Consider the following 17,475-nt stretch of genomic DNA (forward strand, 5'->3'; position numbering starts at 1 on the left):
TTATTTTAACATCTTTCACTTTAAGGGCAGACATGATTGATGGGGAACTTTTAATGCCTTTGGCTTGAAACTATCCCTCACAGTGCTTAAGACCGTAAAGCAAGCGGGTATGTACTTTCGAATATTTTACGGCATTTTTCGACTAACTGAGATGAATAGACGCTGGGGATTGATGGTGTCGTGTTTGTAATAGCTGAAAATATTCTTGTTGTTTGGCTGCAGATTTGGAACGTTATCTTTATTGTTCTGCAAATTATTTTTCTCAACTTAAATAGGCTTTGTGTGTGGGCCAGGAATCCATTTGGTGTCAGGTTCATTTTGCTCTGCTGTCTTTCTGTGTCCATATCAGTATGTAGTCCATGTTGTGAGTCTGATGCCGGGCAGCGATCCTTCAGGGACACACCATGTGTCATCCTATCTTTTGATTATCCTCCAGTCCGACCTGAGGATGGCCTGGCCTTGTAACTACGCCGGCAACCACCGATGCGCCTAATGAGAGACGCCTCGTATTTCCTACCACAAGGCAAAATCCTTTATATACTCTTTTACTCAGTCGCACTTGTGTGAATCGGAAAAGAGAAAATGATGAAGTTTCAAACTAATGCACCTAAGTGCTAGTGCTTCTTTCCCATGGAGGGAAGAGTGCCAATGCGAAATGGCAGGAGGAATTAATGAAAGTGCGTGGCGCTGTGGCAGTAGAACGTGTGCCATCACTCACGGGGGGAAATTGCTTTACTGCGGTTTCACTTGCCGAATCGCTCTTCATAAATCTGTCATGACATTAACAGTGAAGATCAGGGAAGAATGCCAAACTGGTTGTCGGACATCCATGTTAATGAAGAGACAGTGGAGGCCTAATTGAATGACAATAGTTTTATTGATATAAGGAAAAACTGAAAAATATATATACATGGCTTTCTCTTTTTTTGTTTTTTCTCCCCCACTTTAGTCTCCTGTCATCTTATTTGGCTACAGCTTGTGATGTGGTCGAGTGATGTCAGTACAAAAGAAAATAGGTCCAGAATATTTGATGAATTAATGATGCAACTGTTGCGCTATGGCAGTCATTTACTACGCAGGTGGTATGACACCAAATCCACCCACCAGCTATTTATAAGCCACGTATTAGTCTTCATTACGCAGCCATCATATCATCAGTCAGAAAATATTGGGAATCTTTCATGTATCTCATTACCCCCTCGGGGCCAGCAAACACATTTGTTAGTGTTTCGTTTTATTGGCCAATTATCGCAAGGAGTCGGATGAAGTTCACCTTTGGAGTGCCTTTGACTTTGACAAGCGTTGAGCAGATTGCCGTTTAACCTGATCCCGTGGGATCTTTTATCTCTTTATTTATGCTTAGTTGTCACTTTACTTTTTTTTTTTTCCCCTGCTTTGCAATTAAATTATATGGAGCACTGTTATATTGGATGATTTTTTTTTAGACTAACAAGTTGTGCCAATGAAACTCATAAATAGGGCATAAATCAGATACAATTTACAATTTGAGTGAAACCTGTCATTTTGATCATCAATAGTGCTAAAAGCAAAGATAACCAATATCGGAAATTGCATTGGCAAGGAGGATTTAATTTGTGGAAACGCGTAAATATCCCGTGTGACAGACAGCGGCCTTGCGATTCTCTGTGTTTTATATTAATGCCGTTATTCCGGCTGACTTCAAACAGAGCGGCTGAAGCCCATCTCCACTTCATTTCCTTTCTTGTGTGTCGTCAGCGTCATCCTATGGCGTTGTAATTAAGCAGTTGGAGCGAGGAGCTGATTATGATTCTCTCAGTCCTAATTTGCTAGGTTATTAAAAGGTGAGATTCAGACAAAGGTTTATTGTTCTTCAGAATGAAAATCTGCCGTGTCAGTTTTAATGCTCGCCTAATGACTGGAGTGGGATCGGATATTACCATTCACCGCCTTTGCACTGCCGAGTCGATCTGCTAAAGACTAGCGGCTAATGATGGTCCCTCTTGTGTTGAAATTTATGTCCGATAAAGTGAGGAGGAAGGAGAAAGTGATGCAGAGGAGCAGAAGGAAATATTTGCGAGGAGGAAGAGAAGTGTTGCAAAAATGATTCTTTGGTGCAGTAAATGGAAATATTTGGCCGGCACAATGCTGAGAGGAATTGTTTTTGTTTTTAAATATCCCATCTGATAGGTCCTGTTGTGCGTAACCATGACAATCCAGAAGGAGGATTTTTTTTTTTTTGCTCATGTAATCATTGGTGGAATGCCAGAAATCAAAACAGTTTGTAATGTTTCCACTTCAAATCGGTCTCCATAGAGATGTCAGGTATTTTCTTGCTTTCCAATAAATCCATCCATTAAAGTGACAGATGAGATTTGTCGTCTTGCCACGGCCCAAAAGGTGTGACACTGAGAACAACAGAATCTTTGAGAGTTTTTTATACGCTTTTCCAAACTCTTGGGAAATCTAAGCCAGCAATATCCAAACAGAGATGCCACCGTTGCCCCGCACAATTACAATTGGATGTGACAAAGATATTGAGCGGAGTTCTCCTGCTATTTCTAGAGATGTGCTATGCCCAGCCTGAGCCAACATTTGATGAAAAAGCACCAACATTGTATTAACTCTGATTTATTGAAAAGATCCAGGCTTAGAGTCTCAGATCAAGACATATCCGAGGTAATTTAGTCAGCCATTTTTTTTTAAAGGTGTATTTCCCTTCATTTGATCTCTTAATAGGTTGATTCATAGGTGTAAATTACCGAGATGTGTAAAATGTTTTTTTTTTATTCCAATGCCATCCACTTGCCACAACTTTATATGAATTTCTACTAAGCAGAATTTGATCTGACAAATCAAAGTTCTGCAACTAGTATATGCAAATAGGTAGACATCTGTTGCCAACAATGCGCACAATCTGTTCCAGCCAGGGAATCTTTGTAAAAAAAAAACAATTGGAATCTTTGTAGATCAAGCGCAACATCCTCATCAACATTGAATGAGACCTTAGTTCCTCATCAGAGTAAAACTTCACGAGTTATTTTTGTGACCGCTGCATACTCAATAAATTAATAATAAATAAATGGAAACTAATATAAGGATGTCGTATATTGTACATATGGAATGAATTATTTAAAAATACACAAGGGACTGTTTTGGCATCTTGTGCCATCATAAATCCATCAAGAAGGTACAAGCGTCCCGAATTGAATTGAACAGGCCCATGGAGAGGCTTCTACATAGCACGCAGTGCTTTTTCCTCTGGCCTCACAGGAGCTCAGTCAGCGTGTGTGTAAGTGAAGCTCTTGTTAACCTCCATTACCCTTTGCAACTGTACTTGGAGGCGGGGGGGGATTAACAGAATACAAAGAGCCTCACTCTAAGTCTGGCTTCAACATTACGGCGAGCTCACTTGGAGATGCTGACGATGAAGCTGCTGGGGGAAGGAAAAAAAAAAAGAACAGGACTGTGGGCAAGGCAGGTGTTGCTGCATGCTAAGCGTGTGCCCTGCTGTTGCTTGTTAATGGTGGGAAGCGGGAGGAAGGTTAGAAAGGAACTCGTCAGCAGAATTGCCATGTGACCTTGCCGTGTCCAAAAAAATATATATATACCGTAATTTTCGGACTATAAGTCGCATTTTTCTTTCATAGTTTGGGCGGGTTGGGGGGGGGGGGGACTGACTTATACTCAGGGCGACTTATATATCTGGGGTTTTTTTCACTTTTTTGGGAATTTTATGGCTGGTGCGACTTATAGTCCGAAAATTACGGTATTTATTTTTTGTACCAGCGAAAAAAAAACATAATTTGCCCATTCAAACAACAATGCCTTGAGGTACAGGTGCCCCTTGCTTACATTTTTTTTTTTTTAATCATTGCCTAATAGATGTTTTTTAATCAGTCGCCAGCTTTATTGGAGGTATCAGCATAATACAGTGTATCAAACTAAATTGCTAAGCTTTCTCCATCCCCTATCATCCTTATTCTAGTGTGTCTAATATTACACTCCTTTGTTGTTGGCAATACATGCACATTTTGAAGCGGAAGGTCTATCACAATCATTTATTGGCAGCGGCTCAATTTTATTTCATTATCCATTTTGTGTAAGGAATCGCTTTGCTATGCCTCCACGGTTAACAGACTTAAACAGTGATTAGCGCATAGCCTGCAGCCTTAACCCACTTTAAGCCAGCAATCTCATTCATTTCATTTGTCCATACTTGACTTTCCGTTTACCTCCAGCCATCTTATCATCCGATTATTTTTGCATTGTCCTGTGGCAATACATCCTCCTGACTTTAATTTCTATCATTATTATTCCATTGAGCCGCCATCTACTTTCAGTCACGGTCCAGATCATGACTCGGTTCCATTTTTGTGTGGCTACGTGGAATTGTGCCATTGTGTGCCCAGGCCCGAGGGATGGTCTTTTTTTTTTTTTCTTTTTTCCCCAAGGCAGAGGCTGCTGCCCGTCACTCGTGAGGTCCCAGATAACAGTGTCGCAGGAGCCTCTGTACTTTGCAGGCTTGTGTTTCAGTTGAGTTTCAATTAAGGGGAAGTGGCCCCTGGGAGAAGAAGCGCTGGCCATGCACGGAGCTGCAGGCACACTCTATTCCCTGAGACTGATCGAACGGGTCCACAGCATACAACACTACTGATAGTGCTCGGCCTGATGGAAAATTGGAAAACTGGTGAAAACAACGGCCGACACGTCTGCACGTGTGTGCAAAGAAAAAAGTGACTTGCAGCCAATTCCAAATCTTTCTTTTTTTTTGGAGTTGGAGGGGATTTTTATGTTTTCTTTTATATTCGATGCGCCACGCACACATTGCCGTTGCTAGGCAACTTAGTCAACTCGGTCTGCAAGTGTGTCTCCCAAGTGTGTTATGAGCACGGTATTTTGATTACATCGCTATGGATTTATTAAAAAGTGAACATAAAATCAAGCTCCTGTGGATGAGCCACGCAAATGTCACTGGCTAAGGTCAGATCCACTGAAATGTGACTTTCCAAATAGAATTCACAAAACTTTCATACGGCAAATGTTCAAATTTGAAATTGCGTGGAGTCAGCACTCTTCTCCTCCGAGCACAGCTGCTTTTTGATGATGTAAACACCTTAGTTGCTTTCAAATTTCCTGAAGTGGCTGCTTCTGTAATTAAGAGTTGGCTCCAAGGACTTGTGATTGCGACATAAGACTCAAACAGAAAATTACCTTTCTGGCAAAAAATGGGAAGCGAAGAAGTGTTCAGACATATTTTGTTTAACGTGACTCATGAAAAAACAAATCAGCCCGGTATCCAAATAGTGATTTTGGCTTTTAAGGGTGGCGAGTAAAGCTGCCGGGGAACTGGGTCAACCTCAAAGTTGTGAGCCGTAATTATTCAAATTCAGCAGTACGCAACAGGATTGAAAATGACAACGTTTCGAAATTGCATCGGCAACGTTTCTCGGGAACAAACGGTAGCTCATCCCTTCCGACGACTAACAATGTCTATTCACTATCTTTCCGATTCTTCTTGTCTTGGTTCTGCTTTTGCGTTTGCCTTTTGTTCGACATTGCAGCTCGTGTCTCTTCATCTCCTACACAGCAAGGCCTGCATTCAGCCATCAATCACACGAGTGTAGTAGTAAGTCAAACGGTAAGATAAAGAGACCAGAGCTGTAATTCTTATTTGTCCGTCAACTGTCTCCCTCTGGCAAACACGAGTCAGCGGCGACGGCCATGTTGTGCAGTGTGACAACGATGGCCTTTTGCTTTTTGATTGGCGCTTGTTGGGTTGTCACACTAAGTGGCCCAATTGGTTTGTGTACAACCTGCTTGCTTTGCAACTAGTGATCCATGAAGACAAATTCATTTTCTCCTCCGCCGGTAATGAACAATGAAACGCTTTGGTTTAATGGTGCTGAATTTAGTACACGATTGTTTTTACGAACAGAAAAGGTCAAGTAGATCTTGTTGGAGTGCCGTGCGCTCACTCGACTAGACAAGTGATTTCACTAAAAAGGCGTCGAGGCGCTTTGCTGCGTATTTTATTTGTCAAAATATAAATATTTGAATATTGAATATATTTAATATAAATGTGATATATTTCATATATAAATATTTGTCTAACAAAATGTGTTCTATATTTCTACTGCTAAGCATCAATCAAAGATCGTTTGTAAACAATTCAGGGTTTATTTCAAACGGCAACCATACCGGGAATTTATTCTTTCAGGATGTTTCTTGATTTATGTTGTTCTATCCATTTTCATTGTTACTCAAGCCATCTGGTTACTCAAGCCAAGCTGTTTTTCCAAATGTTTGTCCATTGTTCGTTTTAAAGGCTTTGTATTCCACTACTTTGTTTCGCGCCCGTCCGTCCCTTCCTTTCTCTTCACCTTCCATCTGTCCTGATGTTGTTGTCTCCCCAGAGCTTCTCCTACTTCCACCTTGTATCATCCATACTCGCAATGAGCTTTTATTCGATGGTCCTAAAACGATCTGCTGTTCAGGTTTGCTTACTTGTTTACGCCGAAAAAAAAAAAACATCCCCAGATGTAAAGCCATCCTGAAATTCCTATGAAAAAGTTTGCGGACATAAATATAGGAGGTAAGTAACTCTGCCATCCAGTAACATAACATAACGTCCGCTTCAGTGCAATTACTCAGTGTCGAGTAGGCGGTGAAAACAGGTGACAGGTTTATTTGTGGGGCTAGCTTGCAGGCTCTTGGACAATTATTCATCATTTGTGCAAATGTTCCCAGTTTTCACTTTCACTTGGCTAAGACACTCATCTTGATTTAGCATTGCGTTGCATTGCAAATGCTTTGGTCCTGTTTGCATAAGAAACGTGAAATGTTGAACTTGATGTATGGAAACTGCGGCACGACAAAGGCGAGTTGTTAATTAACTCTGACTTTACCAACAAGCAACCCGGGGACCACTGCTTTGGCGGAATATTATTTAAGGATAGACCTACACTACCGTTCAAAAGTTTGGGGTCACAAAATTGTTTGGGTGACCCCAAACTTTTGAACGGTAGTGTAAATATTATTATAATAAAATATTATGGATTAAATATTATAAATTATATCTTATATTTGTATAAGATTATATATAATCTATGAATATAAGTATAGATATATATTATAAGATTTTTTACACAGAAGATTATATATATAATCTATAAATGATTATCTAAATAAATATATACACTACCGTTCAAAAGTTTGGGGTCACCCAAACAATTTTGTGACCCCAAACTTTTGAACGGTAGTGTATATAAGCTATTTATCTAGGTATCTCAGCTACATTTGACATAATTTGGATGGAAAATAAATGAAGTTTAAATTAAAAAATCAATTTTATTTTTGAAAATGTCACCATTAGTTTCCATTTCTAATTTTGCGGACCACTCCCAATACCGACAGGGACCGCTAAAGGGCCGCGGACCACTGGTTGACAAACCCTGTTCTAGTCATTACATTTGACGTTTTTAAGAAAAGTGATAAAGTGTACGACAATAATCGAGCAAATTGAGATGAACTTAAAATACACTCGGCCATTATAGTTACAGGAAGATTTTTGTAACGCAAAAAAAGGAAAATAAAAAGTGAGGTATACCGCCTTTCCGTCTATTACACAATCTCAGAAAGGCATGATATTTATTCATATTTATTTAAGCAGTCCCTGACGCCGCCGCTTTAAAACAACAGTCGTGATTTTCCCGCAGTGAAGCAGATCAACAAATTGATTCCATTAGCCTCCCCCTGATTTCCCGATGTCTGTTGACCCAGCCCTATTATAAAACTACAGGTAGATGCCAGTGAGAATATTTACCACAGCAGCGTGAAGGTACGCTGTGCAGTTTGCTGTTGCAGCCCAGTGGTTGTGTAATCTCGACACGAAAAAAAAAAAACTGTGTCCATGCCAGAGGGTATGCAGGAACATGGCGCCCTGTCTCGGCCTTACGAGCATTGATGCTTAATGAATGTGTATCGTCGAAATCCCCCAAGGTAATACTTCACAGCCAACCCTGGAGTCCCTCCCCAAATCCGATTAATATTCATGGCCTGGCTCCTCCACCCGTCCAGGGGCCCTCTTCTGTACTCACCGGGACCTGACCTGACGTACATTGAACACACGGTGCAACGCATACTTAACAGTGCCGAGGTGAAAGTGTCGAGCTCAAGGGCGGTGCCATGTAACAACGGCAGGTTTGATCCTCGTGGGAAAGGAGGAACCCGGTCACGTATGCCGACCCGCAGCTGGTTAATATACGTTTGACGCCACCGAGTTGGCGGGGGCATGTACGGAATACACAATCAATCACGAGTGGTGACTTTGGGAGGAAGTGAATCAGCACTTTTGAATGGAACAGAAAAGTAAAATTATTAAAAATATATTAGATAGATCGTCATTTGATTTATAAATTTGTTTGAAATGCAAATATTTTTGCAGGAAATCTCATAACGCCTTAAGAAGCAACACTGAAATGTGTCTTGACAAATGTTTGCACAGATGCATTTGCCCACTCATAAAAATACTCAATGTCACACTTTAACAAACTCTTTAACAAGTACGACCAGCTTGATACGCACCGGCGCCGCTAATTGTCGGCTTTATCTCTTATTTAATTACCAGACAAGCACATTGGATTTAAACTCCCTGAATTCTAAAGACACTCAACGACAAATTAGTGCTTCCAAAAGTTCTTAATAGAGCAAAAACTTCTTTTTTATCATCATCATTCCAAAACACACAAAATATTTTAAAGCGACTTGGCAGAACCATTTTTGTTTTTTTTAAAGGCTAATTTGTTCTGCTTCCAGCTCGAATTTAATCATTATTAATTTGTTCCTATCGTCTGCGCTAATCCTCAAAGCTATTTGAAAGAGCCGTGCTCTACCGCAAAGACTACCTTCTCCCGATCATAGATAATTTAGGTATGGCTCATAAATCAATTACCACTGCATGGGCGTCTCTCCGCGTATTGAATAATTTGAAAGTGTGAAAACGAGGAGGAAGAAATAACACGCAGTGCCGCCTTTTCACCATCGAAAGGCGAGCAGAAATGTGAGCGGAGACAATACGATCCCATTATGGCTGCAGCAATAGGAAATAATAGTAGATGGGCTTTCCGAGGCTTGGCGCCATGTGAGGTCGCCGGGGGCCAGCAGCGAGTGAGACAAAAGTCCAACCGAAAAGTAGACTGGGAATTTTCCAGTCACTTCCTTGTATGGATCTCTTCCTATCTTCTTTATCCCTGCAGCCCGACAGACTGTGGAGTCATCACATTTGATTCCCCGTATCCTACACAGAGCGATGACCCCCTTTTAACCTCAGCTACTGATTCTCTTCTCCTTCTTCAAATCGGTAGCCGAGCCTTTTTTTTTGTCTCTCTGAAGGCCTCTCAGAGCTTACGTTGAAGTACGATCATGTCTCGTTCCAAATCGTCTCCTTCAAGTATGCTTAAAAGACACTCGACGGATGTATCCAAAGGGCAAAATGAATATCGCCAGATTGTTTTATTTCCCTTACTTGGCTTAAAAGCTTGCCCTTGAAACACAAGTGTTGCTGTAACGCTATTCACCTCCATTTATTAAATACATCTGGTCACCTGACCTTGAGCACAATCCAATCGTCCAATCACACGGCAGCGTGGTGGGAATTCATGTCGGGGACTCAAAATAGGTTATGTAAATATTTTTCACAAATTAAAATAAATTCCAATAAATAGGGATGGACCTCTACTAATGGCACCCTTTAACCAAAGTAATATATTTGCTGTTGATACGAATGCAATTAATTGTACGCACACTTCTAAGGAATATGAGCGAATTTTCGAGTTAGGAGGAGAGAGAATGCAAGTATATCACAAATTCGGAACAGATAGTAAAAGAGATTTTGATTTTGTACGTATATGTAGCCGTACACAATAGCGGCTGGCACACTTAAGCTAAATAAATGATCACGGGAGCTATTTTTAAGCGCAAGTGTAAATGCGGTAATCCAGAGAGCTGGAGCTGCAAAGAGCCAACAAGACAGAACAGAAGCCACTTGGGGAATGCAGCCATGTGCCTGGTTAAGTCTCTCCGTCTCTCTCTCCTCATCCCACAATTTCATCTTTTATTTCTTTATTTATTTTATTTCCATTCCTCCCTTTGCCTTTCATATGTTAAAACCTTCTGTTTTGGGTTTCCGACTATTTTGCTTATCCCGAGCACTCTTTGGGGACTATACCGACAATAACAGACCTTTCAAGAAATCCTGAAGGGGAAACATTGTATTGGCACATAACAGGAGGTCATTTTGGTCCACCCAAACACAAATAAGAAAATATTTTTAATGGGTTTTACTTTTATTTTTGTAATCAGAGTTTCAGTTCAATGATGCAAATTGAAATATTCAGAAATATACCATGCTCAATAATGCCATTCTTTTTAATGTTCCAATTTTGGTTCTGTTAAACCCCGAAGGACAGAGAGCTGGATTACATAATAGTGTTAAGAAATGGGACTGGGCTAAAAGCTTTAAATATGTTGTGTGCATGTTTGGGGGATCACCTTAAAGTGAAGCATGTCAGGAAAGTATTTGTTAGTCTCATTTATTTAACATATTATGGTTATTGTGTCAAATAATTGGGTTATACAGCAACAGGGAAATTTACACGTTAGTATCATAAAAGCTAAATGATGTGCCCTTTTTTTTTCCTACATTGCTGTATAACAATGGTTGTGAAAATGTCAGCTTTTATTCGTTTTACAACAGCAATAATCTTTCAAATATTGCGTGATTTGTCGGCGGGAGGACTTGGGGGTTGTGTGTGTGAATGAAAATGCAAAGAAATGACAAAATTAAGATTCACATCACACGACTTACTGTTTGGAGAAGCGTGTAAATGTGTGGCCTCTTCACTCTATAGCTGACAAAGCAAACCTTCCTCGAAATGAAGCTGTAGACAAAAAAGGCTTGGGGCACTTTTCCAATGCTAGTACCGACTGCTAACATTTAAACCTTTTCCTCCGCTCACAACTGCAAATGAAACTATAATTTATGCATTGGATCTAATTTTAGCTTGTTCATTTAGACTGCTGTATTATTCATTAAAAAATGTATAATAGAATAATTGTATTTCTTTTTAGTTCATAAAAAAAAAATGTTTTTTTTATTAAGCAGTGGTGTAGTGTAGCTTCCGGGGAAAATAATATTTTCACAAACAAGCTCCGAGATTGAATCCGCATGTTTTTTTGTTTTGTTTTTCTTACAGTGTAGTTTGTCCAAGTGTTGTTGCCATATCACAGATGGGATTGTGTGCCATTGCAACAAAAGAGGATGCTATTATTGAAGTAGACATGCCGACAGCATAAACGGTGGTCTGTCAAATTGTGCGGGAAGGGCAAATGCGAGTCCGAGTGCAGTGAAAAATACTGAGGAGAAGAAATCCTCCATTCTAATAAATATCCATCAGTCCTTTGGCAGATTTTGATTTGAGCAGTATAATAAATGCAGTCAAATCAGCAAGAATAGTTTATTTATATCCATTTTGCAGCAGATACTTTTGTGTTGTTAAGAGAATGACTAGCACGCATCTGTTTGTTGTCATCGCACGCGCTGACTGAGTTTGAAATAATGTCATCTATCTCGGCCCGCTTCATTTCTCCCACTTATTCTCCCATTTTTACATTTGAAAGACTCGACAAGAAGCATGTGTGTGTTTTTACGGACGCCGCTGTGTCTCATTGCGGCGGACGCCTGGAAGCACAAAGATGCTCGCCGCGTTGATTTATTTCGTGCTTTCTTTTATAATTATGTGCACGGCCTCTTTCTCTCTTTCATGCCGTTTCTCTTATCTCTCCGCTCTCTCTTTTAGTGTTCTAATTCCATCCTCGTGATCCATTTTTATGCCTCACTGTGCCCATGCTTGTTATCTCAAGCCCCTTCTTTTTTTTTTGCCTGTTTGATCTCAAATTCCAAATTTTCTCTATCGTCTCAGTTTCTCCGTTGCTCTTCCTGTGATAGTTGTCACCCCCTCCCCTTTTTACTTATTTTATTTTTTTCCTTCTGCAGGATCCCTGGAATGCGCCCCACTTTCACCATAAGCCAACGGTGCACTCAGAGGGACGCAAACGACTTGGCAAGCCTAAAAGCAGACGACCTGTGTGATCCTCGGACCTCTTCTTGGACTTTGCACAGCGCTCTGTGTCAATTTATCCATGAGAAGATTAGGGACTCATACATTCTTCCCAGCCACTCCTGAAAATCCTCCCCGCAAGTTCCAACCCGATCTTTCCTCGGAAACCAAACAATGGCGGCATTCTGGAGTCTGACCAATAGTTTCCATCAGAAATATATTTTCATTTTCGGCAATACGCTACTTTACGGATTGTGTGTGGCTGTAATTCATCCCAAAAGGCTATTTTACAGTAACACCTTAAAGCCACTACTTGGAAATGTCACTCAAACTTCACAGTAGCACTTGAAGGTTTATGTTCCCTCATGGGAAGGCTGGTCCTAATCCAACTTAGCGCTTTGGGGATGTGGCAAGGCAATTACTGTTCATAAATCCTCCATTCTTCCTCTAATTATAGCCTAATAAGCGCAACAGGGACAAGCTCATCCATGTGCGGACCGTCGATGCTGTAGTCGTTTGGCGATGTCCATCTTGCAGTATTTATAATATAGAAATAAAAGAAAAATCAGAACAATGTGTACAGAAAAGATTGGAACGAATTAATCAAAACAAAAAAAATAATCAAAGCACAAAACAAGTCCGATCACGCTGGAGCATGAGAAGGAAAACCCCCGAGGTGTCCCCAAAATCCCCCAGCTCAACAACTTTCAGCGACTAAGTTACGACAGAAGCTGAACCGAGGGATGCTCTGACTGGCAATCTTAACGAAGAGCGAGAAAGACATCTTCCTTTTTCCTCTTGACACATCTCTGTATGGCTCTGCTTTTATTTATTGTTTTGTCAGCTTCTCCCAAAAACTATTTTTAGGTGCGCTATATTGAAAATAGCAACGGATGGGAAAAACAAGCCCTGACAGCTGCGTCTGTCATCGAAATGTCTCTGTTGTCGTGTTTCCATCGAGGAATTATCCGTAATGTGGACGTGAACGACGGCCGCTCACTGTTAAATTATAGCCTCTCTTGTTTACTAACCCGAAAAAGCACACGTCTGTCCGTCTGTGTGTCTTGCGTGCGCGTGACTGTACATTCATTATCCGTAGCAAGCAATGTAACAAGTTCTAAATAGCAATCACAAATATTGATGTTTATATTCTAATCATAATAATAGCAATGACAGCTAACCAAGCCGCCGCCTGTGTCAACATTTCTTCCTCCCGGATCAAAAGTGTCAATGGGATGTTAAAAGTGGAGGGCCGTGAGAGCAATTGAAATATTCCGTTTGTGGACAGGTCGGTCCGTGTGCGTGCGGTCATTCATTGTCGGGATATAGCAGCTGCAAACTAACACGGCGAAGACCTGCTAGATGATTGAACAATATTGATCGGGCCTCCGCTAGGATTACAAAATCCTCAAGGTATGTGTACGGACGTGTTTGTGGATGGATTACAAAGCATTTGTCACTTTTTAGAATTTCATGCAAATGGGCTGAGTCGGACGTCTTTTTTTTTCTATTTCATGATTTGACAGAGTTGTCTTTTTTTTTTTTATTAAAAGAAAATGGTATTGGGGATTTTTGAGGCCAAATTGAACCTCAATGGTTGTACCTGTTTCAAAAAAAAAAACCAAAGCTGAACTCAATTCGATGTCAGCAACACGATCCTATTTTTTGCCTTTCACCCGAAAACATGTTTTATCTCGATTGATCCATGCATGGCATGACGTCGCCGGTCCATCCGCCACGCTCAACCGGTCCAACTGAAATCATGTTGTATGAACTATGTTGAAGATGCCTGAGCATACTATCACTGTCTATATAATAAAAGAAAATTTATAAGATCAAAATTATCTCTGACAGGAATGTAGATCAATATGATCGCTCAGACAGGTGCATTTGAACAAATCAGTGTTATGGAATGATTGACTGCTCCGTCTTGAATTTAGAATTCCGGATAGGGGAGAAAAAAAAGATAGCCGGGGAAAGATTGGTTTAGAGTTTTATACAGTTCTGGTCAATTGGAATTAATTTGAATTATTTAATAATTATTTAATTATTTTTAATTATTTTTAAATACGGCAACTCTGCACATGCTGTATAATAAAAGGGCCAAAAGAAGGATCAAATTAAATTAAAAAAAAATAATTATTTAAAAAAAAAAAAAATGAAATATGTGTTCATTTGTATTTTTTGTTTTTTTCATGATTGTACTGTACTTTTAATTGTGTTTGGCTCTGATTGCCCATTGCCATTTTACCGCATAATAACTTTCAGATATTTTTTTTCCTGATTTTAATTGGAAAAAAAAAATAAAAAATCACAGTGTATCTTCCCTGCTGCGGAAGGTGAACCAATTAAAGTAGCCAGTCCTTCTCTCATCCGCACGTCACACATCCAACACTTCCATCATCCGCTAGCTACCAGGACTTTCTGTATGAATTAAACATGTATGAAGCGGAACAAAGATGATCTGGTGTGGTCCTTTGTGTTCCTACTCTCACCCAAAAACAATGTTGACGCATCCTCCTCTTGTTTATAGCGACTCTGAGCCTTTGCCATTTTCGCATACTTTTATCCTTCGGTTAGTGATCTCGTTGCATTTTTTTGTCCCACTATTTGTCTTTCATCTGAGTTCTCTCCCTTTCATCCCACATCTCAGTGATCCCTTCAATATGTCTGTTAGGAAGACTCCCTGTCTTTTTTTTTTTTCTCCTCCTCCTCTCCGAGGCGGTGGATGTTACTTATTTTGGCAAGCATCCGCTCATATCTCGGTGGGCTTTGCGTGTCAGTGTCTCTGCGTGTATCGTTATCTCGACATGTGTCGGCATCTGCGTCTGGAGGCGTCAGTGCACTCCGACTTTTTTTATTTTTTTATATATATATATATATATGTACATACAGTTATCTCCACATAACTTGAAAGTGGGCATCAGGAGATCGTCTTCTCCAACCGAGGAACTTAAGCCGTCTTATCGGGGGGGGGGCTTCTCGACTGCGTGTTGATTCTGTCTAGATGAAGCTGACATCTACCCGCCTGTGAACTCCCCAGTCGGTCTCCCCTCTTCTTTCTGCCAACTGCTCATCTTCAGCAGATACTTTTCTTTGGGGTTTAATCTTGCCAGCTTTGCCACAACCAGTGTCAGCACTGCAGAGGATAATGCTCATCCATCTCTCTGACTTTCTTTTATGGCGACCTCTTGAACCGCTGCAGGTTGCTATAGTTGCAATACAATACGAGTCACTGGAGATGTGGAAAAATACCGAATCGTCATGACGATTACGTCGTCATGTCTCTGGAGTGCTTGCCCTCACGCATCAAGTATAAAAAAGACGTTTTGACTAGTTTGAATTCATAAGTGGTTTCACACCCTGCAAATATGTCATTTTGAGGTTTTCCTAAAGGCCTGCCAATTAGTGGACTCTGACCTCCAAATGGGTTTGCACCACGCTGCTGGGTAATGATGGCCACGTCTCCAACGGTGCCGGTTCAATTAGACAAGCTCGACATTGACCGCAAGCAAGCGAGACCGCTGCGTATTAGTAACCGTAATGTTGATGTGTTAATTAATTATAGCGGCGGTTCAAAGCAATAATATTTTCCTTGCGACAATTCAAAGAAACTGGAGGTCCTCCATAGGATGGAAAATAAATCTCAGCCGCTAGCTATGTTCAAGCATGATATAGCAGAAACTGGAGGCTCAAAGCCAGCAGGCAACCCGGACAATGGCGAGGTGCTGCGAGCGTGCTCGTTAAAAAGACTTTGGTCCGAGGCTAATGACGTCCACTGGTGTGTTTTCCTCTCTCTCCATCTCTCCTTTCACTCCACCTCCAGCATTCCTTCTGCCTGTGCTAGCTCCTGAGATTTTTTTTTTGCCACCATCTGCCTCTGTGCTCCTCCTCTCCCTGCCTCCCCTCTGTTTGGTTGGGTTCTTGTGGAGTAGGGGGGGTGATGTGAGGGGGTTCTGTCACACTTGCCTTCTAATGAGGAGTTTCTCTGCATGCAGCCAGTTCTGAAAGAGCCAAAATAGCAGAAACATTTCACTCTGCTGGGCCTTGATGTGTCAGCTCTGAGTGACTGCGTTTACGACTTTAATCTGGATTGATCCCATGTTGGGGAAGAAAGAAAAAAAAGAAACGACAGAGCAGGAGAAGTGATGTAACCCGCAGCCTTTGGGGGAAATTGATTAATCTTGTTTTACGTTGCTCACAGACGAAGGGCAGTCAAACACGGCACTTGTCGTTTCTCAAGAGTTTAAAGTCCATGTTTTTTGATGGCCTCCTCACTTTCCACCCAAGGATGAGTCGATATTCATTTGGAAACGCTTCGTTCACTGCATGGGCAACGTTTGAGTTTCGGGTATTTCCAACATACTGGCAAATGATTAACATCAATCTCAAGACTGGAAAACATGTGTTGAACCTTGAAACATCAAAGAAGCAAGGGAAATCATTGACCTGGAGTCTTCAGGCATTTTTCAATGATTATTATTATGAGTGTTTTGTTGATCAAGTCACAGGAAGTAGATTTATTTTTGTAAATACCGTAATTTTCGGACTATAAGTCGCGTTTTTTTCATGGTTTGGGTGGGGGGGCGACTTATACTCAAGAGCGACTTATATACATATATAGGTTTTCTTTTCACTTTTTTGGGCATTTTATGGCCGGTGCGACTTATACTCCGGTGCGACTTATAGTCCGAAAATTACGGTACTTCCACCTGTGTGTTTTCAGAATATTAATATATCAATTTTTATTATATGAATATAATATACAAATAATCATTATAATATATTCCTTATTATCATTGCTATTGGTAGATTTGATTTGCTTTTTGCAAGTGCTTCTGCGTGGGTGTTTTCTGACTATGTGTGTCACTTTTGTATCTGTCTTTAGATCACGTATGCATACTTGGGCGTTTGCGCCTGAGCACAGAGGCCCCAGAGATGAGAGATTGTCTTTATCAGTTGAGAAACCGGAATTTTATCCATTCTCATGCCACAACAAAACCACATCAGTTCCAGGCAACAATGTCAGATGACATTAATCTTCGCAACAGTCAGGCAGAACTCGTGAACCCATACCAGGAAACGAAGTTCTCTTTAAGGTCCATTCTTTTGTTAGGATAAGGATCTGTGAGAAAAAAAAATGGAATCAAAATCCTCAGAAATTCATGAATGTATCACACAGAGTTTTTTGTTTTTTTTTCTGATAGCAATGCTTGAGGACTTTAGAAGGCCTCGTTTGGTGGCCGTCTTCTCAGAGGGATGCAACAGATTCCCGTATGTTGGGTCAGCGTGATGTTGTTGACACTTGGTGTTCAGCTCCAGTCTAGCAAACCTGCCAAGTGCGTGTCAATGAAAGACTTTGTGGGTCATGTGTGCG

At 40.7% G+C, this 17,475-nt stretch overlaps 1 protein-coding gene across 2 annotated transcripts in view; it reads left to right on the top strand.

Moving 5' to 3' along the window:
* The window catches only part of samd12 (sterile alpha motif domain containing 12), a 30,688-nt gene extending 16,130 nt beyond the window's left edge, over positions 1-14,558 (top strand). For both annotated transcript variants that reach the window (XM_061267443.1, XM_061267442.1), the window contains one exon: positions 12,035-14,558. In XM_061267443.1, coding sequence (XP_061123427.1) covers positions 12,035-12,066 — 32 coding nt within the window. In that variant the 3' untranslated portion in view covers positions 12,067-14,558. The remainder of the gene's footprint in view (positions 1-12,034) is intronic.
* Positions 14,559-17,475: the final 2,917 nt, after the last annotated feature.

The sequence above is a fragment of the Syngnathus typhle genome, linkage group LG20, assembly GCF_033458585.1.
Source record: "Syngnathus typhle isolate RoL2023-S1 ecotype Sweden linkage group LG20, RoL_Styp_1.0, whole genome shotgun sequence".
Classification (NCBI taxonomy): Eukaryota; Metazoa; Chordata; class Actinopteri; order Syngnathiformes; family Syngnathidae; genus Syngnathus; species Syngnathus typhle.